The sequence below is a fragment of the Podarcis filfolensis genome (genome assembly GCF_964270895.1).
Source record: "Podarcis filfolensis genome assembly, chromosome: 3".
NCBI lineage: Eukaryota > Metazoa > Chordata > Lepidosauria > Squamata > Lacertidae > Podarcis > Podarcis filfolensis.
This window is the reverse complement of record NC_139606.1, coordinates 106,728,557-106,751,934: the sequence shown is the minus strand read 5'-3', so window position 1 is coordinate 106,751,934 and position 23,378 is coordinate 106,728,557. Positions and strand designations below refer to the sequence as shown.

General features: G+C 44.2%; 1 protein-coding gene across 1 annotated transcript in view; it reads left to right on the top strand.

The window, feature by feature from the left end:
* The window catches only part of KCNK12 (potassium two pore domain channel subfamily K member 12), a 42,084-nt gene extending 25,647 nt beyond the window's left edge, over nucleotides 1-16,437 (top strand). The window contains exon 3 of the mRNA XM_083605419.1: nucleotides 15,465-16,437. Within this exon, the coding sequence (XP_083461545.1) occupies nucleotides 15,465-16,360 (896 nt within the window). The 3' untranslated portion in view covers nucleotides 16,361-16,437. The remainder of the gene's footprint in view (nucleotides 1-15,464) is intronic.
* The last annotated feature ends 6,941 nt before the right edge of the window (nucleotides 16,438-23,378 follow it).

The window sequence follows — 23,378 nt, the reverse complement described above, 5'->3', positions numbered from 1 at the left end:
CTCTTCCCTGGTTTCGGATTCTGCTCGTCATTTCTGCCAAGCCCATGTAGTCTATCACCTTCATCTGCCATTCTTCCAGTGTGGGTAACTCTTGCGTCTTCCAGTACTTCGCAATAAGTATTCTAGCTGCTGTTGTAGCATACATAAAGAAAGTTATATCTGTCTTTAACACCCCTTGGCCGACAATACCCAAGAGAAAGGCCTCTGGTTTCTTGGAGAAAGTATATTTAAATACCTTTTTAAGTTCATTATAGATCATTTCCCAGAATGCCTTAATCTTCGGGCAAGTCCACCAAAGATGAAAAAATGTACCTTCAGTTTCTTTACATTTCCAACATTTATTGTCAGGCAAATGGTAAATCTTTGCAAGCTTGACTGGGGTTATGTACCACCTGTATATCATTTTCATAATATTTTCTCTTAAGGCATTACATGCCGTAAATTTCATCCCGGTGGTCCACAACTTTTCCCAATCAGCAAACAAAATATTATGACCAATGTCCTGAGCCCATTTAATCATGGCTGATTTGACCATTTCATCTTGTGTATTCCATTTCAGCAGCAAATTGTACATTTTTGACAAGTTCTTAGTACTGGGTTCTAACAGTTCTGTCTCCAATTTTGATTTTTCCACCTGGAAGCCAATTTTACTGTCCAGTTTAAACGCTTCATTTATTTGATGATAGTGCAACCAATCTCTCACCTTCCCTTTTAATTTCTCAAAGCTCTGCAATCTCAGTTTGTCCCCTTCCTTTTCCAAAATTTCCCAGTATCTTGGCCACTTGGACTCCATATTTAACTTTTTGACTGCCTTAGCTTCCATTGGCGACAGCCACCTTGGAGTTTTGTTTTCCAGCAAGTCTTTATATCTAACCCAGACATTTAATAGTGCTTTTCTGACAATATGGTTTTTAAAACTTTTGTGTGCTTTAACCTTGTCATACCACAAATATGCATGCCACCCAAAAATATTGTTAAAACCTTCCAAATCCAAAATGTCTGTGTTTTCAAGAAGCAGCCATTCTTTCAGCCAGCAGAAAGCTGCCGCTTCATAGTACAATTTAAAGTCTGGCAGGGCAAACCCCCCTCTTTCCTTTGAATCCGTTAATATCTTAAATTTAATTCTGGGCTTTTTGCCCTGCCAGACAAATTTAGATATGTCTTTTTGCCACTTCTTGAAACAATCCATTTTATCCATTATTTGCAATGCTTGGAACAAAAACAACATTCTTGGCAATACATTCATTTTTATAACTGCAATTCGGCCTAACAAGGAAAGCTTTAAATTGGACCAAATCTCCAAATCTTTTTTCACTTCTCTCCAAGTTTTTTCATAATTATCTTTAAACAGATTCACATTTTTAGCTGTCATATTTATACCCAAGTATTTCACTTTTTTAACCACAGTCAACCCTGTCTCGTTCTGAAACCTTTCTTTTTCTACCTGTGTCAAGTTTTTCTCCAAAACCTTTGTCTTTGACTTGTTCAATTTAAATCCTGCCATTTGACCAAACTCTTGAATTATTTCCAAAACTCTTTTCGTGCTAGCTTCTGGCTCTTGCAATGTAAGTACTAAATCATCTGCAAATGCTCTCAATTTATATTGTTTAGCTCCGACCTGAATCCCTTTAACCAACTGGTCCCTCCTAATCATATTAAGCAAAACCTCCAGGACCGATATAAAAAGTAGTGGGGAGATAGGGCACCCCTGACGTGTCCCTTTTTCAATCTTGAACTCTTCTGTAACCACATTATTTACAATTAGTTTCGCTTTCTGTTCAGAGTATATTGCACCTATACCATTCTCAAACCCTTGGCCTACCCCCATCCCCCGGAGGTTCTTCAACATAAAACTCCAAGAAATGTTATCAAAGGCTTTCTCGGCGTCCACAAAAATCAAAACCGCCCTAGTGTTTATATTCACTTCCAACTTTTCCAAAATGTCAATTATATTCCTTACATTGTCCGACAAATGCCTTTTCGGGAGAAAGCCCGCTTGGTCCCCATGAATCTCCTCCATCAAAACTCTTTTCAATCTCTTTGCTAAAATATCAGCAAAGATTTTATAATCCACATTCAATAACGAGATGGGTCGGTAGTTTTTAAGTTGAGTCTTTTCAGTCTCTGTCTTTGGTATAAGTGTGATATAGGCCTCACTCCACGTATCAGGTGCCCTTCTCCTGTTTCAAATTTGATCCTGGAATGTCTTGCTTTTTCTTAGGATTTCCTTATTTTCATCAGAGAAATGTTGGAAGGTATGGAGTTATGCAACCCCTGAGCCAAGGGCATGCAGCCTTTGGAAGACACCTGAAGGCAGCCCTGTATAGGGAAGTTTTGTTTCATATATAATGTTTAATTATGTTTTATATACAGTGGTACCTTGGGTTACAGACGCTTCAGGTTACAGACACTTCAGGTTACAGACTCTGCTAACCCAGAAATAGTACCTCGGGTTAAGAACTTTACTTCAGGATAAGAACAGAAATCACGCAGCGCTGGCACGGCAGCAGCAGGAGGCCCCATGAGCTAAAGTGGTGCTTCAGGTTAAGGACAGTTTCAGGTTAAGAACGGACCTCCAGAACGAATTAAGTTCTTAACCAGAGGTACCACTGTATGTTGGAAGCTGCTCGGAGTGGGTGGGGCAACCCAGTCAGATGTGTGGGATATAAATATTATTATTATTATTATTATTATTATTATTATTATTATTACCTCTATTTTCATCAGAGAAATGTTGAAGAGTATGGTAAGAGGTAAAGGTACCCCTGCCCGTACGGGCCAGTCTTGACAGACTCTAGGGTTGTGCGCTCATCTCACTCTATAGGCCAGGAGCCAGCGCTGTCCGGAGACACTTCCGGGTCACGTGGCCAGCGTGACAAGCTGCATCTGGCGAGCCAGCGCAGCACACGGAACGCCGTTTACCTTCCCGCTAGTAAGCGGTCCCTATTTATCTACTTGCACCCGAGGGCACTTCCGAACTGCTAGGTTGGCAGGCGCTGGGACCGAGCGATGGGAGCGCACCCCGCCGTGGGGATTCGAACCGCCGACCTTTCGATCGGCAAGTCCTAGGCGTTGAGGCTTTAACCCACAGCGCCACCCGTGTCCCGACCGAAGGGTATGGTAGAAGTGCTCAAAAAGCATATTGTCCTGAGGATTCCTATTTATTTCCCTCTCCCCTCCCCTTACCTGTTTCTTTTTAAGAAACAACCTCCTTCCTTATCAAGCTCCCATGCCCAGTTGCAGATTAGAATACACTCTGATTTAGGGCATACTGTACCTAAAACCTATTTGCTCCCTCACCCATTTCTTGTCAATGGGGACATTTCAGAATTGAAGTGTTGTACACCTGGTATGCGGAGCCCTCTTTGAAAACGTGCCCATAAATCTTCACGTTCTGCTTGTGTCTGCTGCAAACGCTGCTATGAATCTTTCTTCCTATTTCCTCACTCCCTCACAAAGGCCTCTATAAATCTCACAGAGTGTGTCTGTTTCCTCCTGTGAGGTGGCTCTCCTGTCCTTAGCGTCACCCGCAGAGTCCTCCCGTTTCTCACACTAAGCCGCAAGCATCCATTTTACTTAGTAGAATTTTGTCAAGCATTAAAGCTCCTCAGGACCTATTCTGGCACTCAAACAAATCTCCAGCCATCAGGTTAGGTCAGGTTTGGCCTACAACAAGCCACAACAGAGAGGGCTAGGCCTTATCCAATAAAGATTCAAGCAAGACACCCACCAACAAACAGAATAACCTGCCACCAAAGAACATTAATCGAAAGCTTCCAACCAACCAGTATTTTACTGGCCTGACTGTGGCATTCCTAGCTGGTGTTTGTGAGGTCAACATAGGACTGTAATGCCAATGCTGCTGGTGGTGGTGGTAGAATCTGCAAGCACACACCAATAATTTTTTTTTAGAAAGGGGCAAGATTAGAGGTGGATGCACAAGGCATTTTTAAAAAATCAAGAAATCTTGCACTCTGCTCCTTGCTGGAAAGAGGCGTAAAAGACCACTTTAGGGACTCCATTTGTGTAGGGTTTACTCCTTAGCCTCTTCTTCTCCTGAAGATGTCCCGCAAATCAACAGGAATGGATTTTTCCTCAGGATTTACTCCCGAAACCTTTTCCTGAATGAGAATAGATGCAAGGAAGCAGGGGTTTTGGATCAGAGTTTTCCTTCTCCTAGATGGGCTACCTTCCCAGGTTGAGGAGCTCCATCTATTCCTCATTTCCCTCTACATCATGTGCAGAAGCTGCTTTCCTGACAATTGGACCCATTATTGGTCTCATCTGCTGGAGCCTGTCTTTGCATGCTGTGGAAAAGGCTCTAGATTAATCAGCAAAAGCTGTCTCATTCATAAGAAAACAGGATCATCAGCAACTTCAGTTTCTGCTTCTAGATGAATGTTAGTTCTGGCCCCATCCTCCTTAATTAGTTTTCATTTGGGCCTGGAAGCCCTGAAATCCTTGAGATCATTAGCCAAGCAGTTATCTTCTCCAGTAGTTACAAAATAGGACGGGGATCAGGAATGCTAATAGCAGTATAATATGAAATTCAAACATGATATGCTAATAAGGTGCACATTGGCATAAGATAAATTTTCCACTGCCTGTCTGCTTCTCCACTCCATGCCTGAAATTAAATCCACAGGTAGCTCCTCATATTACTAAGGATTGTAATTTTCACCCTGGAGAATAGATTTAGCGCTCAGATTTGCAATGATGCATTTGCGAAGATCCATTCAGTAGCCAAACGGTTATAAGAAAAAAAAAGATATATCTGGCATAGCATTTTTAAGTCCACTTATAGAATGGGTCTCACACCTGTGTCACCCATTTCCAGCTTTGGAGAAAATTAATGGGAAATGCAGATACAGGATGGCTTTTATTCTTGTTCTCTGACCTCACCTGTCATGCTCCCCTCTGCATACTCCAATTCAGACCAGGAGTGGGAGGACAAGATGAAACTACAGAACAGAGCCCTCTTGACAGATGTGCCCAGATCTATTGATGAGGTGGGAGACCCAGAATCTGCTTTTTCCCCACCTGTGGAGGATAAAGTGGGCTCAGAGGTGTTGCCTGCTCTGATAAAGTGAGAGGCTTCAGAGGGGAAGATGTGTTTGCCACTGTCTCCCAAGAAGAGGTGGCATATTGAGAAGAAAGGGAAGGCTTAACTCTCTGAGCAGAGCACCTGTCTGCAGGTCAGGAACTCTACATGAACAGGGATTCTTGCAAATTGCTGGGCATTCTCTGCCTTGGATTAAAAGCTTGGTGGGTAGGTGGTAAACTCATTGCGTGTAGCTCCTGTACACTCTTGTTACTAATTTCAGACTCCTGAAACTTGGTCCTTGCTCCTGGGCACAAATTAATTATAGCTACTCCTTTGCCTTGTAACAGCACCTGGACTACATTCTGCTTTTCTCCTTGCTACTGAGCTTGTACCATTAGACTGCTATAATAAAAGGTTCGCTTTTTTTACATCTTTGTTGCACGGATTTTTAGATTACCTGTGACCCACTCAAATGGTGTCCAAGAATTGACAGACACAGCAGTGGAGAAAAAGAAAGGGATATTTATTGCTGAGCAATAATTGACCCAGTGGAATCGTTTCCAGAGACTGGGCACCCCAGCTCTAGCGCCCTGAGGCTTTATACCTGAGTACATACATCATAGATCATGACATAATCGAATACAATTGCACACGGCAGCAAAAATAAAGCTAATGAGCGCATTCAAGCCTTGCCCCCCTGATCATGTAAAGAGTTCCCTCCCAACTTCTGCTTTCTCCAGTCTAAACATCAGTGTAACCTTTCCCCCGATTTATGGTAAGAAGGAGAAAGGAAACTTAAGGCAAAAGGAACTTATTCGGCCGTTACGCTCAACATCTGCCATACAGGGACATTTTGCGGTTAGCATTTTCCTGTTTTTAGCTACTAAGGACCCTGTCTGGACAGGAGGAAAGTGCCAGCACATCAGATTTATTGCTCCCCTCCTTACATTAGCGAGACATCGAGGACATAAGAACAAGGGAAGAGAACTGGGGCAGAGTTCATTTTGGATTTTTCAAATCGAAGCACTTTGCTTTAAGCTTTGCAGAAGCCTTCATGATTCAAACACGGATTATATAAAATCATCATAAAGATATATGGTTATATATGGATATATGGATAACTGATTATATGAAAAGCATAAAGGTAAAATTCACCCAGGTGGTCCTGCTTCATTTTCACTTGCAAATAAGAGACCCTGTCACTGGTTTTGTGTGGGAGATAGGACATCACCATCCTTTATTTTAGGAAGTCACTTAATATTGGTTTAGCAACCAATGGCCTGACTCTAAACTGTGGAAATATATTTATTTGCGCTTTTTTTTGGCAAACTTTATTGAAAAATTAAAAAACAATTACCAAACACAAAATGTTGTCTTCCAAGACAAATAAATGTATAGATGTTGACTCTTGTATACAGCCATCTACATGGCATAAAAAAACCCTCGAAAATAATTTACATTACACATATAGCTCAAATCCACAATGTATACTTCAATCTAGATGGTGTCCAGTGTCATCTTATAAATGACCTTTAAAGAGGCTTCCTGTAGTTTAGCCAAGATGGTATGCAACGGGTGTTTAGACCACATAGAGTTCAATTTGTGTTCATCGATTTGTTGGCCTAAGTCCACTTCTAACACCTCTCTAAGATTCTGCCCTTTGCTCATTGTTAGGTCCAATAGTGTTTTATAAAATAGATAAGCTTCACCTTTAAGCTCTGTATTAATTCCTAAAGCTTCAAACATTGTTAGGGATCAAAGCTCTTTGTTTTTATAAGTGAATGAGCAAACAAACAAATTTGTCATATTTGGAACAAATTTGTTGAAATATTCCCAAGTTGTTTCTTTGAATTTTCCTCAGCAATTCGGTGTCCTATGAGAGAACATCTCATAGCCAGATATTCCAGCTCTTACCCATTTTTTAAAATAATGCCTATAGTTTTTTGTGTAGCAGAACCTTGGGTGGTCAACATTCATTAGTCACCCATTCATCTAGTCCTCTAGGCCAAGCATGGCCAAACTTGGCCCTCCAGCTGTTTTGGGAATACAAAGCCACTCCCGAATTTAGGAGGGGGGGGGTGTTGCGGGCTCATGACCCCGCCCACACCAGGGATTCCCTTTTATTATTCATCTCCTGCAGCCTCAGCCAATCGGCTGGCAGCAGGGGCGGGCCGACCTAGGGGCACTTAAGGTCAGGGCAGCCCTTGGCTCGCCCCTTTTCCTCCTTCGCAGCAGCTGTGTTTTCCCACCCACCCGCCCTTTAGGTTTAGCATTCAGACTTTGCTATGGGCTTTGGCTGGTCGCCGCAAGGGGCCTGGTAGGAGTTTTTCCATTTGGCTAATTGGCTGGAATTTTGAAGCCACTTGGTTTTTTCGCCTACCTCGTAGCAAACGTCACAACTTCTTGGTCTTGGCGGTTAGGCATTGGCCAGGGTATTGTTATGCAAATGAGATCGGGGGGGAGGAACGCCATCACCTCCCCCACTTCTTGAAGGGTAGTTCGTTAAAGGACTCCGAGGGGCGTCGCCTCGTCCGAAACCTACGGAGGCTAGGGCCTAAAGCGCGCTCCCGAGCGGTAACCCCTCGGGGAGCGCCTAGGGATGTGCATCTCGGGGGCTCCCCCTGCTGGTGTTTAACCCTTCCCGGTTAGAACCGGATAGTCTGTTAGGGCCAATGCCTAAGCCAATACCGCTCTTTCCTGTAATCAATAAAGTTGTGGCCATTTTTCGCCCATTAACCTAAATTCTGGTGTCCTGTGTCTTTATTTACTCCATCTGTGGGAGGGGGAGGGAATAGCCACGCAACTCCCATCATCCCTAGCTAACAGGACCAGTGGTCAGGGATGATGGGAATTGTAGTCTCAAAACAGCTGGAGGGCCAAGTTTGGCCGTGCCTGCTCTAGGTGATGTACATCAACTTAATCAAAACATTACAACACAAATGATATAAGAAAACACGAAATATATCAGCACCCAAAATACAAATACATCAAAAAGGGCTACAATTATCACATGGAGTGAAAAATAACGGACTCAAATGCTATCAGAAGAGAACTAAGTTAATAGTACCAGCCTAAAAATAAAAGTTAACATTGTTGTTGTTTAGTCGTTTAGTCGTGTCCGACTCTTCGTGACCCCATGGACCAGAGCACGCCAGGCACTCCTGTCTTCCACTGCCTCCCACAGTTTGGTCAAACTCATGCTGGTAGCTTCAAGAACACTGTTCAACCATCTCGTCCTCCATCGTCCCCTTCTCCTTGTGCCCTCAATCTTTCCCAACATCAGGGTCTTTTCCAGGGAGTCTTCTCTTCTCATGAGGTGGCCAAAGTATTGGAGCCTCAGCTTCAGGATCTGTCCTTCCAGTAAGCACTCAGGGCTGATTTCCTTCAGAATGGATAGGTTTGATCTTCTTGCCGTCCATGGGACTCTCAAGAGTCTCCTCCAGCACCATAATTCAAAAGCATCAATTCTTCAGCGATCAGCCTTCTTTATGGTCCAGCTCTCACTTCCATACATCACTACTGGGAAAACCATAGCTTTAACTATACAGACCTTTGTTGGCAAGGTGATGTCTCTGCTTTTTAAGATGCTGTCTAGGTTAGGTTTAAGATGCTCTCCACTATGACCTGTCCATCTTGGGTGCCCTGCTCGGCGTAGTTCATAGCTTCTCTGAGTTATTCAAGCCCCTTCGCCACGGCAAGGCAGTGATCCATGAAGGGGAAACTTAACATTACAATCTGTTAAAAGGCCTAGGTGAACAAAAAGATATTTCCTTGCTGCCCAAAATATGTCACTTCAGGCACTATGCTGGTCTTTCTAGGAAGGTTCTTTAGGAAGAGCCCAGGGCCTACCACCAAGAAGGCCCTCTCTCTTGTTTCTCACACTTCAGATGGAAGGAGCATTCATGGAAGACCTTCAGTTGGTGACCATGAGGCATGGGAAGTTCCTTTAGATACTGAAGTTCTAAGCCATGTAGAGGCTCAGGTGATGCTGAGATAGTGAAGCCACCAAGGACGGATTATTCCTGGAATGTATCAGTTTCCAATGCACTCCATTGGTGATTTACCAAGTAGATCAAGCACCCATCGAACCCAGCACACTGTTTCACAGATGGGGGAAACCAGATACATCCAGGAAGCTGCCCGACAGGACATGAAGGCAATAGCCCTCTCCAACTGTTGACCACCGCAAGATGTGGTATTCAGGGGTATAGTGCCTCTTTTCATGGAGGCTCCATTCAGCTCTCATGGCTAATAGTTCTTGAAAGCCATCCTCCATTTATTTGTCTAATCCCCTCTAAGTCCAAGCTGTTCAGTTTAGTGAGCCACAGAAGGGCCTGCTGCATTTATTTATGTGTTAACTGTAGCTTGGCCACTGTTTTGTTTTTGTTTTTTCTCTTGGGTTTTCATGGGCTATTTGTCTCATTCGCTACCATTTCTGCTTTCCGAGTGCGATTCCCTTCTGCTTTGATCTTGCAGTACTGCAAACCTTCCCTCGCATCCCCCGAGAGTCAGTAACGTTGTTTGGGAAAGTGAGAAAAACCAATCAGAACGAAAGGAAATGAAGGGAGAAGTGGCTCCGCTCTCTCAGAATTGTTATACGGCAGGCCATTCGAGTAGTGCTGGTCTAATCTCCAAAGAGGCAATGTTGGTGTGTTTGGTTGTTATGGAGATATTATGTTTACTCCGCTGTTATTGTAGAAAGAGCATTGAAAAGAGAACACTTGTTTCTTGATAAATCGGGAACTAGACACTGGGTGAAGTCCTGCAGATGGAAATCGAAGGCAAACAGCATATTTACTGTTGCAATCCATCTGTTAACTGGGGGCAGTTGTAATTTAATAATTGGAGGAGTTTACACAACGTCAGCCCAATATTTCTTTCTAAAAGATCCTACCCGCGTGGTGCGATTGCATGCTTCCTCTGCCTGATCACAGAGATATTTTGTCCATAAATGCCATTTATGGCTGCGAACCTTTTAACAAATATTCAGATTCCTCTTGCTTTAAACAACCCGATCCATAAACTTTGCTAGTGAGTTGTTGCACCAAAGGGGGTTATTGATCACTTGCACAATCCACATGGATTTGCATGCTATACATTTCTGCATAATCTTAAGGAGGGGGCTACTACAGCTTTAACTTTCAGCTGCAGTATCTCCCTGTAATTCTGCTGCCAGTTTTATGGAGCACAAATCTTCCCAGCTGACAGTGGACCAGGCAAAATCATGCCCCACTTTTGCCCATTTTCTGCTTCTCTTCAGTCCCCCTGCCAAGAAGGGAAGATAATGATTCAGTTAGGAAGCTTCGGCAAGGACACACTTCTTTGGAAAATCCCTGGAGCTCAGCATACAAGCCCCAACATCAGCTCTGCTAACAAGAAAGAAAGAAAGAAAGAAAGAAAGAAAGAAAGAAAGAAAGAAAGAAAGAAAGAAAGAAAGAAAGAATTATGTTGCATCTGCAGCCATGGGGAAAATGCCCTGCACCCAAACAAAACCTCAACATTTTATCAACAAAGTTGGGGAGGTGGGTACCATTTTTAGCTGCCTAGCATGTGATGATCCCAGGGATGGAGTAATTTCTCTGTGAGGAAAGGTTGCAGAGTTTGGGACTTTTTAGTTTAGATAAAAGGTGAGTGAAATCAGGTGCAAAGCAGAGCCTAGTAAGAACAGGGGCTTATGAAGAGAAGGTGTGGTCTAGAGAAAGTCCTAATGGCTGGGCAGAGAGGTCCAGAGGGTCACATTTGACTCCCAGACCTGAGATTCTCCACATGTTAGAGAGTCAGCCAGCAATAAATCACTCGGAGTATGTGAAGTTAACTCTTTATTAGCAGAAACCAGCTCACCTCAGGGGAGCCAGGCCCTAATGAGCACAGTAACTCTTCTCAATCTGTCTTGCGCCCATGAGGCAATTGCGGAGGCTGAAGGTCTCTGCCTTCCCACAGCTGCCTAAATCTCTGCCTCCGCCGGGTCTTTCCCCAGCAATTTGAGAATATGCCAGCATACCTGTCTTTGCTCCTCTCGCTTCATACTTCTAGTCCTGGGAAACCAGGGGAGAGAGGAGCTGGTTGCAGCAGGATGGGGAGACACCCTGGCTTCTTCATCAGCCTGACTCATATCTGCATCTTGGGCTCCCTCCTCTCCAGCTCCCACTTCTGCTTCTGCTTCCGACCTTCTATCCCTGCTCACTAAACCCTGTTACCTCTTCAGCTACCAACACTTACTCTCCCCCAGGCTTCTCCCTTTTCTCCTTCTGACCACTCATCACTGTCCCACCACCAACCCCCAGGCTCTGAACCTTCATCCCTTGGGGGTTCCCTAGCTGATGCCTCCCACCATTCCTCTGTGTCCAGCCAGTCCATGACAAACCCCCACCCCCACCCCGTGATTAACTATTTAATTACAACAAATGAAAAGTTGCTTGAGGTGGATGGAATTGAGAGTTGGGATAGGGGAGAGTGCTTGGCCACCCACAAATTCTTCACTCCAAATCCGTCCCCAAGCAGCCTTCCCCTGTTGCTACAGGTTCCCGTTATCTTATTTGCAAATGATTACAACATGCTCCTCCTCTAGCTCCAATTAGTTTGCTCTGTGCCTCCAAATTCTCTCATTATTTCTCTGATTCCTTGAGGCTGCGTACCAATTATTGTTAATCTACTGTGCTATTCTTTTAACAATGGGATTGCCAACAGGTCCATGATTATGAATCGCTTGTGTTGCCACAACAAAGTTTCTGTTTCTAAAATAAATCAATGACTCCTGCCTAATTCTACGTTGGGTCAGGTTGATCATTACTCCCAGAGGCTTGTGATGGTACCTTCACACTGCTGGGGGCGGGGACATGTTTTCAGGGTGCTAAAAATAACTTCCCAGCAGTGGAAACCTCATTGGGACAGTAAAGAAATATATTGTTAGATGCCACTCCTATCTCCAAGCTATATGAGATCCCAGGAGTACTAAGCGTGATTACTAGGGCCTGTTTTTCCTTTGGACAACAAGGCACAGTAGAGACTGTGGTGTCTTTATGATATATGGTTTATTTACACATAACCTGAGCCTAGGTGGAGGAGAATCTCAGCATTACATCTCAAGAGAGTCCTTCGTTTCTCTCATAGGTTTCTAGGTCTACTTAACTAGTTGGTCACTCCATATCAGCACTGTGTATATTTGGGGCCAGGCAATAAAGTTGTGGGGGGAAACCCTGCCGTCACATCCACCCCAAGAGTTGGGTATATTTGGTCTGGATAAGAGAGAATTAGGAGATAATATGATAGACATCTTCAAATATTTGAAAGGTTGTCACATGGATTTCAGAACAAGTTTGTTTTCTGATGCTCTAGAGAAAAGGTAGCCAACATGCCTGGATAGCTCAGTTGGTTAGAATGTGGTGCTAATAATGCCAAGGTTGCAGGTCTGATCCCTGTATGGGACATACAGGGGTATATTCCTGCGTTGCAGGGGGCTGGATGAGATGATTGACAGGGTCCCTTCCAACTCTACAATTCTATGATTCTATGGTGTCTACCAGGTTCTATGGTGTCTACCAGCTCCCTGCATCCCTGGCCATTGGCCATGATTGCTGGGGCTGATGGTGAACTGTAGTCCAACAGCATCTAGAGGCCACCATATTGGTTAACCTTGCTTTGGACCCAACCCAATCAATTTGAAGTACAAAATGGGATTTCAACTTAATATTAATAGCTCAGCATCCAAGTTTCTTGAGGGCAGGGCAGGCTGCCTCAAAAGGTGGTGGGCTCTCCCTCATTAGAGATTTTAAAGCAGAAGCTAGATGCCAATCTTTGAAGGATCCTGTAGCCGTGGATTTCCTGTCGGAATCAAGCCTTAATCAGTCAGAGGAATTGGCCACTCTCCAGGTGCCCGGCTTGGATTCCTTGTTGATCTCCCCCGTCAGCGACTCCCGGCAAGACAAGGCGAGATCCCGGCGATCCTCCACAAACGTGAGAAGGACACACCTTCCCTCCTCCCTCATTCCCCAGGGAGGGGAGAGAGACAGACAGAAATGTATTTACATGCCTTTATTTCTGTCTTTCCAGCAGTGCAGAGAAAACATGTCTGCACTCTCTTTACATCAACAGCAGAGAGAGAATAACTCCTCCCATGTACTTCCAGTACAGGGTCATGTGACACTCTGAGCTAACATCCGGTGCTCAGTGCACATAATAGACTGTTCCTTGTTCCCACGGTACAGTCCCAAAACATCAACATCCTGTTTGGCTTTCCAGCCATCTGGAGCACTCAGCTGCAGCATTGCTCCTTTTTCGTAACATTTCCTGCATCAGCCAAGGGTTGGACTAGGTGGCCTATGAAATACCTTCCACCCCTGTGTTTCTCTTCATATATTACAGGACCATGATGGGACCAAACCATATTGAAATTTTTCCTTTGCCACTAAGCTAACATATGACCTGAGTGTCTGGAAATATATAGCAGTCACTAAATGCCTATCATGTGGTATCGAAGGATGCAATAATTTGTAATGGTACAACCCTGTTGCTGCTGTCATCACACCGCCAGATTAACAAGTACCTGATATGAGGAGTAAGACATGGTCATTGACTAACCAATTATTACTCCTGTGTAGTTTGCACTTTTCTGTTTCAATTCCTTGAGTTACAGCTTTGTGTATTAGGCTGCTTTTGAAGACTCACTCTACAATTTACTAGTAAAGGAACTGAGAACATAATTGGCAACGTCCTATTTTCTGAAATGTCCTTGAGTTGTTTAGACACCACAAAAAAAGAACTTGATTGGTGTGGAGGTCAAACAAGGGTGTAATTTTTCCCTCTGCAAGAGCTCTGAATCTCTACAGCTGTCTGAGTCCCTGGTAGTGTGTTATCATACCCTCCTCAGTATGGGGGGTTTGCTGTACGTTTTGATTCATCTATCACCAGTGTGTTATTAAAGACTTCCCACTCCTCCTCACAACAACCACACACTAGCAGACAAGCCCTCAAATTAAACCCTTGGATTGTCACTGAATAAAGTACGTGTGGAGTTGCCAGATACACATATTCCTTAGTTCAAAGAGATGCTGCAGAACTGGGTTGTCTGTTCCATGCAGTTTTAAGTGGCACCATAGAATTTGGGGATGAAGGACTATTCTTCACTGTAAATGACATCTCCCAAAATGGAGAATAGCTGATAACTCTTTGGAGACTTGGATGAAGCAAGAGCTTCTGGAATGTCTCTGCATTCTGCTGCTTAAACCTCTGAGGCTCTATGAACTACTTCCAATGTGGTTACATCACATATAGTTTTGGGCTTGGAAGTTCTGTCTCTTGAGCAAGCTAGATGGAACCAGCCAGTTAAATAGGCACTGGGCTACTAACCGGTGCAGAGCAGAAAAGGGTGCGGCAGTTTCATGGTCAGCTTCATGCAAATTTGAAAGAAGGGCCCTTTGGTCAAATGGACTGCTTGATTCCTGGTGTGATCCCTGATTGGTTAGGACTGCCAGTTACACAAGAAGCATTGCTATCCCTCTGATGGATGTGCTTTGCCTTTAATGATGTCAGTACATAACTAAATCTAATCAACTACATGTTAATCATCATGACTTCATTGCGACTTGTACGTGATTCCTGATTGGCTGGCATCACTTAAGGCAGAATAATGAACCAGGAAAATAAATGGCCCCCGGAGTAACAGCAGCAAAGAACAACAGTAGGAAAACAGAGGTTGCAAACCATTGCAAATAATCTCAGCAAATGAGAGATCTCCCCCTCTTCTTTTTCTTTTCTTTATTTGGTTGCAGTTGGATTCAACCTGCCACTGCTACTTTCAAGGAAAAACGCAAGTCTAGAGAACATATGGCACAGCATTGTTGCCAACTATTTTATCCACTCGTGATATTTTTGTCTCAGGCTTGGTATCAGGTATTTTGTTTGTGTATACACCGTATTTTTGAGCCACTTTTACTTACCAGGAATTGCAAGTGGGCAGAGTGCTTTCTGGTTTCGCACCGGCATCTGGTTCACCAGGGTGAGAACAGGGTTCTGGATTTGATAGGCCCCTGACCTGATCCAACAGGCTTTTTTATGTTCTTATAACTTGAGCCAACTTCCCACGAGGCAATTTTTTTTTGCAAATTGGTTTTAGCTTTCACAGTAGGTTCCAAAACACATTGGATTAGTAAACATCTATTTAGTCTCCCTCCGTTGCTTTTAGCTCCTGCTTCAAATTCCTTTTGGTGGTTTCCATTTTTGTTGCCTTTGGCCTGCCTCACATGCGACATTTTGAGTTACCATTTAAAAAAACCAGCAACACTCCACCAGGTGCCAGTCATTTTGTTAATTCTTCTAACCTTACCACCAGAGGAGAAGAGAGGAAATTTCCAGCCTCTAGCACCAAAACAATATCGGGCTGTATATTTTTATATAAACACTTCATTCTCTCTTTGCTGTGTAGGTTTTGGGATGTCCACACCGGCAACGGTCGCTGGCAAAGCCTTCCTCATCATTTATGGTCTCTTTGGGTGTGCCGCAACAATTCTCTTCTTCAACCTCTTCCTGGAGCGCATCATCTCCCTGCTCGCTTTGGTGATGAAGGCTTGCCACGAGAGGCAGCTGAGGAGGAGCGGCCTTCTACCTCCAACCTGCCGCAGGGGCTCATCCATGTCTGACGTCGACAGCCTGATTGGGTGGAAGCCATCAGTCTATCACGTGATGCTGATCCTGGGAATCCTTGCCATTACTATCGCTTGCTGTGCCTCGGCCATGTACACCGCCGTGGAAGGGTGGAATTATATCGACTCCTTGTACTATTGTTTCGTCACCTTCAGCACCATTGGGTTTGGCGACCTGGTGAGCAGCCAAAACGCCGTGTACCGAAATCAGGGATTATACAGATTTGGGAACTTCATGTTTATATTGATGGGGGTCTGCTGCATCTACTCCCTTTTTAACGTCATCTCGATTGTAATCAAGCAGGTTTTAAATTGGATGCTCAGAAAGTTCCGGTGCCGGTGCTGTCCAGATTGCCATAAACCGACCGCTCGCCTCGGGCGCCGCAATGCCATCACGCCGGGGTCCCGGTTCCGCCGGCACAACATCTCTATGGAGACGGACGGACAGTACGACAGCGACACGGAGGGGAGGCGGCTTTCGGGTGAGATGATCTCCATGAGGGATCTCACCGCCTCCAACAAAGTCTCCCTGGCCCTCCTGCAAAAGCAACTGTCCGAGACGGCCAATGGCTACCCTCGGAATGTCTGCATAAACACGAGGCAAAATGGCTTCTCGGGAGGAGTAGGCGCTCTAGCTATCATGAACAATAGACTGGCAGAGACAAGCGATTCTAGGTAGAAATTTTGAAATTATCTTCTATAAAACAGAGGTGTTTTCTTATTCTTTATTTAATAAAACAATATTTTTAAAAAGCATCCAGTCGTTCTCAAGGGCAAGTTTTATGCAAAGTTTACTTAGAGGGTTGTTGTCATTGTTTAAAAAAGAAAGCCTTCCTTAAAATAATAATAATAATAATAATAATAATAATAATAATAATAATAATTTTATTTATACGACGCCCATCTGACTAGGTTGTCCCAGCCACTCTGGACAGCTCCCAACACAATATTAAAAATACAATAAAACATCAGCCATTAAAAACTTCCCTGAACAGATGTTTTCTAAAAGTTAAATAGTTGTTTATCTGTTTGACATCTGATGGGAGGGCACCACTGCCCTAGTATTTTTAGCCCTTTATTTTTTTATTCTTCCACAGGTACCAACAGCAACTTATACTTACTGTAAACCACTTCAAGGTCTGTGGATAGCAGCAAACAGTCTATATAGATCAATAAATAAAATTGTCAGTGGCTGATCAAGCAGTTTACTAGTGGGAAATACCAACTACTGTCTCAGGCAATAGAAGAATTTCACACCACTAGTGATTGCAGCTGGGCAGTGGTGCTGCAGGGAAGCTTCAATCACCACCATGCAAATACCGCTCTGATTGGCCAGCTTCCACCTGTGTGGACTCAGGATGCCGATCTCAAAGGAAAAGGACTAGTCAATCAACAAACACTTGCATAGTGGCAGAAGAACCTCAGTCAGCAGTAAGCAACCATGTGATTGCTGATTGGCTAGCCATTTCCTCTTGAAGAGCCCACTGCCTTCACCACTGCCTGTTAATTGCTACTGGGAAAGGCAGGGATCTCCTTTTCCCTTGATCTCCCCAAGAGCTTGCTAGCCATTTCACTGGCCGCCACGGGGCCTCATAAAGATACAATGAGGTGCATTGCTGAGGAAAGGCAGTTTCTCTGGGTGATATCCAACAGTTCCACTACTTCAAGGAGTATTGGCTGCGCAATGGAACTTTCCTCGTCCTCGCCATTTCCTGCACACTGCCTGCACCCCAGTATCTGCCCCCCCCCCGCACCTTCCAGAGCAGATTCACAGAGTCACACAGGGAGGGGACCAGGCAAAGGAGTGAGATTCTGCAGCTAAACACAATACTCCTAGACCTAGCAGAACTAGCACCCTATAACGCTAAGCTAGCAAACATCATCAGCAGCAGCAGCATCACCTTCATACAGGTATAAAATACAACAGCAATGGATCATAACACATTTTGCTCTGGTGGAAAGCTAATGAATGATATGCATGTGTGTGTAAAGTCTCTGAGCTGCTTTTCAATTTAAAGCATCAGGTGAGGTGGGGGGCTCATGGAGACGCATGGGCCAGCACCATCTCCTACTGCTGACAAGGAGGCTGTAGCCCCATCTCCCAGCCCCAGTGTGAATGGCAGACATCTTTCCCTGCCACCTGTGCATTTGGATGCCATGGGAAAGGACTCTGCAAAAGCACAGATAACTTCAGTTCTGGTAGAGCTTCTCCATGCAAGGAGCGAATGTGGTCTAAACAAAGGATGTGGTCTAAACAAAGGATGGATCGGTGCAAACCTAGCTCATGCATCTCTCTCTCTCTCTCTCTCTCTCTCTCTCACACACACACACACACACACACTGCAACTGCGACCCTCCTACACCCTAGCTTCAATTCCAAAACATACATATCTGATTTTGTAATGGGTGTTGTTTTTTTGTGTGCTGTCCACGACAATGAAACCTCAGAATGAAACTCTGGCTGCTACTTAGCAGTTGCACATAATTTTCATTTTTGCAAAAATTGTTTACCGTGGTTTGTTTCCCCCCCCCAAAAAAAATGTAAACGTCACACAATAACTGTGCAAGGCAGATTGTTCTTATTCCTACAGATGATAGGTGAGTATTTGCCCAAGGGCACAAAATAATTGCTTATTTTGTGACGTAGAAGTAGCACTAGAACTCAGGTATCCCAAATTCATGTTTAGAGCTAAGTCCACTAGACCTCATGTCTGGTCAAGATATCTCTCTCTCTCTCTCTCTCTCTCTCTCTCTCTCTCTCTCTCCATACACACATGACTAAGGGCAAGCTGCTCAAGTTTTCTGTTCAGTAGGCAAAGAAACACCTGACCTTTTTCAGCAATACTGAATTCATGTATTTATATTTGCTTCTATCTTACAGTGTTGCTCTTACATCCCCCTAGCTGGTGCTGCTTCTAACTGCCGCACTTCCTTCCTTTTTGCCTTCATTGTCCTTTACTTAATTTGCCCTCACTGCCCTTAGCCTGGCTGTGGCCTGTGATTTAGTCAATGACCTCACAATGCTGCATCTGACATGATGACATTGTGGATGCTGCAAGAATCAAGTCATCCTATGGGGGTCATCTCAGGCCGTCAATTTAAAGGCAGTGAAGGTATATGAAGGTGCGAAAAGTGAGGAGGAGGAGGAGGACGAAACAGAAGAAGAAGAAGAAGAAGAAGAAGAAGAAGAAGAAGAAGAAGAAGAAGAAGAAGAAGAAGACGACTCCAAGAAGGAGCAGCAACCAGGGAATCACAGAATCACAAAATGAATGGTAGAGTTGGAAATGAGAAGGCACTGAACAGCATTGAAACAATATGAACATTGTTGACCGTCCTCATGGTAATCAGTTTGGCTGTACTGAAAATGCCACTTCGAAAGCAAATATTGAAATGAGCAAACATTTGTCTCCAGTGTCAGATGTTTCCCAGATCTCCACAAGCCACCCAAGCTGGGCTTCTCAGTTTGCAGCGACCATCTGCCTATCCCTTCGAGCCTTGATCATAGGGCCATAAGAACCCGCCATATACCAGATCAGACCACTGGTCAACCTAGCTCGGTATTGTCCCCACTAACTGGCAGTGTCTCTCCAGGGTTTCAGACAGGGTACATTCCCAGCTCCAACATGTCTGTCATTGCTGGATTCAGGATCAGAAAAAATGCCCAAACCTAGCACCGTAGTGGGTTATGCTACTGGCCCTTCTTGCTGAAATGCTTGAGCTGACCATGATGACTGGGAGAGCACAGTGTTGCATTATGGGATGCAGGTGGCACTGTGGTCTAAACCACTGAGCCTCTCAGGTTTGCTGATCAGAAGGTCGCGGTTCGAATCCCCATGATGGGGTGAGCTCCCATTGCTCTCTCCCAGCTCCTGCCAACCTAGCAGATCCAAAGCACACCAGTGCAAGTAGATAAATAAGTACCACTGCGGCGGGAAGGTAAATGGTGTTTCCATGTACTCTGGTTTCCGTCACAGTGTCCCATTGCGCCAGAAGCGGTTTAGTCATGCTGGCCACATGACCCAGAAAGCTGTCTGTGGACAAACGCCGGCTCCCTCAGCCTGAAAGCAAGATGAATGCTGCAACCCCATAGTTGCCTTTGACTGGACTTAATCGTCCAGGGGTCCTTTACCTTTACCTTTTTAGTGTTGCATTCCTCCAACAGGTGGCGACTGCAGTGACAGATTCCAAGAGCCCATCAGGCAAGCACCTTGCTGAGAGTCCTCTCACCTCTGGATCTGGGAAGGGAAGCACTGAAAGGGGGGCAAGGGAAGCAAGTGGAGGCAAGAGAATAAGTGCTTGCAGAGGCATGCAACACCTCTTCTATTTCACCGTGTGTGTGGCTAGCAATTGTGCTGTGCACGCCAGATCTTTAAAAAATGAGTAAGCAGTTGGTGCTGACAGGATCTGGCATTCTCCTGGACAGGAGTGAGAAGAGGAGTACAGCTCCCAACTACTGTCCAGGGGTCCTTTACCTTTTATTTTTATTTTATTTTTTTACAGCTTCCTAGATAAGGCTGGGATGTGGGTGGCGCTGTGGGTTAAACCACAGAGCGTAGGACTTGCCGATCAGAAGGTCGGTGGTTCGAATCCCCGTGACGGGGTGAGCTCCCATTGCTCGGTCCCTGTTCCTGCCAACCTATCAGTTCAAGAGCACATCAAAGTGCAAGTAGATAAATACATACCACTCTGGCAGGAAGGTAAACGGCGTTTCCGTGCGCTGCTCTGGTTCGCCAGAATGGTCAAGGGTCCCTTTACCTTTACCTTTAGATAAGGCGAACTGCTTGCAAACCGCCCCCTCCCCCTCCCAAAAAATTGCTAACTTCAGTTTTCAAAACCAGGTGTCTTGTGGAGAAAACAAAAAGCACAAAACTTGAAACTGCGAGATTAAAAAAATAATAATTGTAAGAATAAGTAACACGGCAACCTTTGATTATCTTTCTCAAATATAAGAGAAAATGTTGTAGCACACAAATCACTTTTAATAATCCTGCGAATTGTGGTGTTAAAATTTAAGTCTGAATTTCAGGCACATTAACATCTCACTTTGCATGCCTTTTCTGTTGCACATTTTGTCACCAATTCCTTCAGGTCAAGAGCTGGTGCTTGGGCATGTTCAGTTGATATAGTTGCCAAACCAACTAGTCTTTTTTGCAACATAGCTGAGCATATGTAAGTTTTTATACGTCCGAGCTTTGAGAAATTGCGCTCATCACTTGCCACTGACACTGGGCATGTGAGAAGGATCCTTAAAGCAACAGAAACATTAGGCACATTATCTACGAGCATAGACTTTGGAAATCTTCGAGTTATCGCTATAAGTCCACAGCACAGATCTTCAGCATCAATATCTTTGTTTCCATTAATTTTTCCAGGTTCTTGAAGGCCTTAAGTACATATTCAGTAGATTTTTTGTTGATATTGCATATATCATACTGGAAGCCAAAAATGGGATTATATTATTGTAGCTGTTGGAATCTTTCTTCAACAGATTGTATGGCCATTTTAAAGACAGCATAGTAGAAACCTACAGTACTTTGAATTTCTGTTTGGCTCTTGTGGTTCCTCTTCTTGAGCCTCATACTCAAACTGCTGTTTCTCCTTTTTCTAACTTACTATGTCTCAAAGTTTGGTAGTATTTCTAGCTCCTTTGCAATCTCAATAGCAGCTATCAGAACTTATTGCAAACCATCATCACACCTGCTGCCCTCAAGGGAATTACTGGTCACTTGCCATTGGTTTGCAGCTGAATTTAAACCAGCTTCCTTATTTTGCAGGAGCTTGCTTATAAGATTGCCTTCAAAAAGGATGTTGCACCTTGTAACAAGCGATGCCACAAACGGGAACTTACAAATTGCAACAGCTAGGGCCTCCGCTTCAACTCAGGAAGTATAGTATTTCCAGATCAGCCATTTAGGTCTGTGTCGTCAAATATCTCTATTAAAACATCCTATATACTACCGAGATGATATTTCCATTGTTTCAAAGCATTGCTCCAACTCTCCCATCTTGTTTCATTCAGTGGCTTAACAGCTATGCCTAAGTCTGATACATGGCTAGCTAGATTTTGTCAATGCTGAGTCAATGCAGATAAATAATTACAGATCTGTTGAACTGCATATAGATTTGAAGAAACTAGTTGCTTCCAGACAACACTTAGCAGCATCATTGACTACCAAGTTGAAAGAGCGTGTGTCGAAGGAAACAAAAAGGCATGTGAGTTGTTGCATAGTACTCTTTTGTATGCCATTTTCTTTGCCTTTCATGTGATTCCGATTATCATAACCTTGACTATACAGATTCTCAATTTGTAATCCCATTTGGTCAAGCTGTCCAAGAAGAGTTTATGTCATGAAGGCACCTGGAGTCTCCTTTAGTGGAACAAATTCCAAGAAATGTTCTCAGGATAAATAATAATAATAAATTTTATTTATAGCCCTCCCTCCCCAGCCGGCTAACACCAAATATAAAAACAATTGATTGAAATACAGCTTAAAAATAAATACAACATTAAAACATTAAAATGCAACCTCATTTCAGTGGAAACTCAATCAAAAACTTTTTGGGGGATAAAAACGTCAAGTCTTCACCAAGGCTAACTATCCAGACTGGTCCTACATGGGCCAGAAAAAAGCCAGGGAAGTCCCCAAACAGGAGTTCCAATACAGAAGGAGAAAGGAAAAAAGAAAGAGGGCAAGGGAATAAAATTGATTCCAAGCCAAAGGTCAGGCGGAACAACTATCAGGCTGAGGGCCAATGTCCCATGTAGTACAGCACCGTGTTCTCAAAGGAACCAACCATATGTATGCAGGAAATCAGGAGCAGAACATGAGCACAAGAGCTCTCCTGTGGTTTCCAGCAACATTGTGGAGGCAGAACAAAGCCATCACGGCTAGATGCCGTTGACAGTCTTCTCTTCCATGAATTTGTCTAATCCTCTTTTAAAGCCATCTAAGTTGGTGGTCAGGTCCATATAGTTAAAGCTATGGTTTTCCCAGTAGTGATGTATGGAAGTGAAAGCTGGACCATAAAGAAGGCTGATCGCCGAAGAATTGATGCTTTTGAATTATGGTGCTGGAGGAGACTCTTGAGAGTCCCATGGACTGCAAGAAGATCAAACCTATCCATTCTTAAGGAAATCAGCCCTGAGTGCTCACTGGAAGGACAGATCCTGAAGCTGAGGCTCCAATACTTTGGCCACCTCATGAGAAGAGAAGACTCCCTGGAAAAGACCCTGATGTTGGGAAAGATGGAGGGCACAAGGAGAAGGGGACGACAGAGGATGAGATGGTTGAACAGTGTTCTCGAGGCTACCAGCATGAGTTTGACCAAACTGCGGGAGGCAGTGGAAGACAGGAGTGCCTGGCGTGCTCTGGTCCATGGGGTCACGAAGAGTTGGAAACGACTACACGACTAAACAACAATAACAAAGTTGGTGTCATCGCTGCCTCCTGGGGTAGCGAGTTCTGTATTTTAGCTGTGTACTGCATGAAGATGTCCTTTCTTCTATCTGTCCTCAGTCCCCCAACTTTCAGCTTCATAGGTGGCCAAGCTCCAATTACGAGAGAGAGGAAGAAAAACTCTGTCCACTTTCTTCACACCATGCACAATTTTGTTCACCTCTATCCACCCCCTTTAATTGCCTCCTCTATAAACTAAAAAGGCCCAAATGTTGTAGCTTTTCCTCCTAGGGGAGTGGC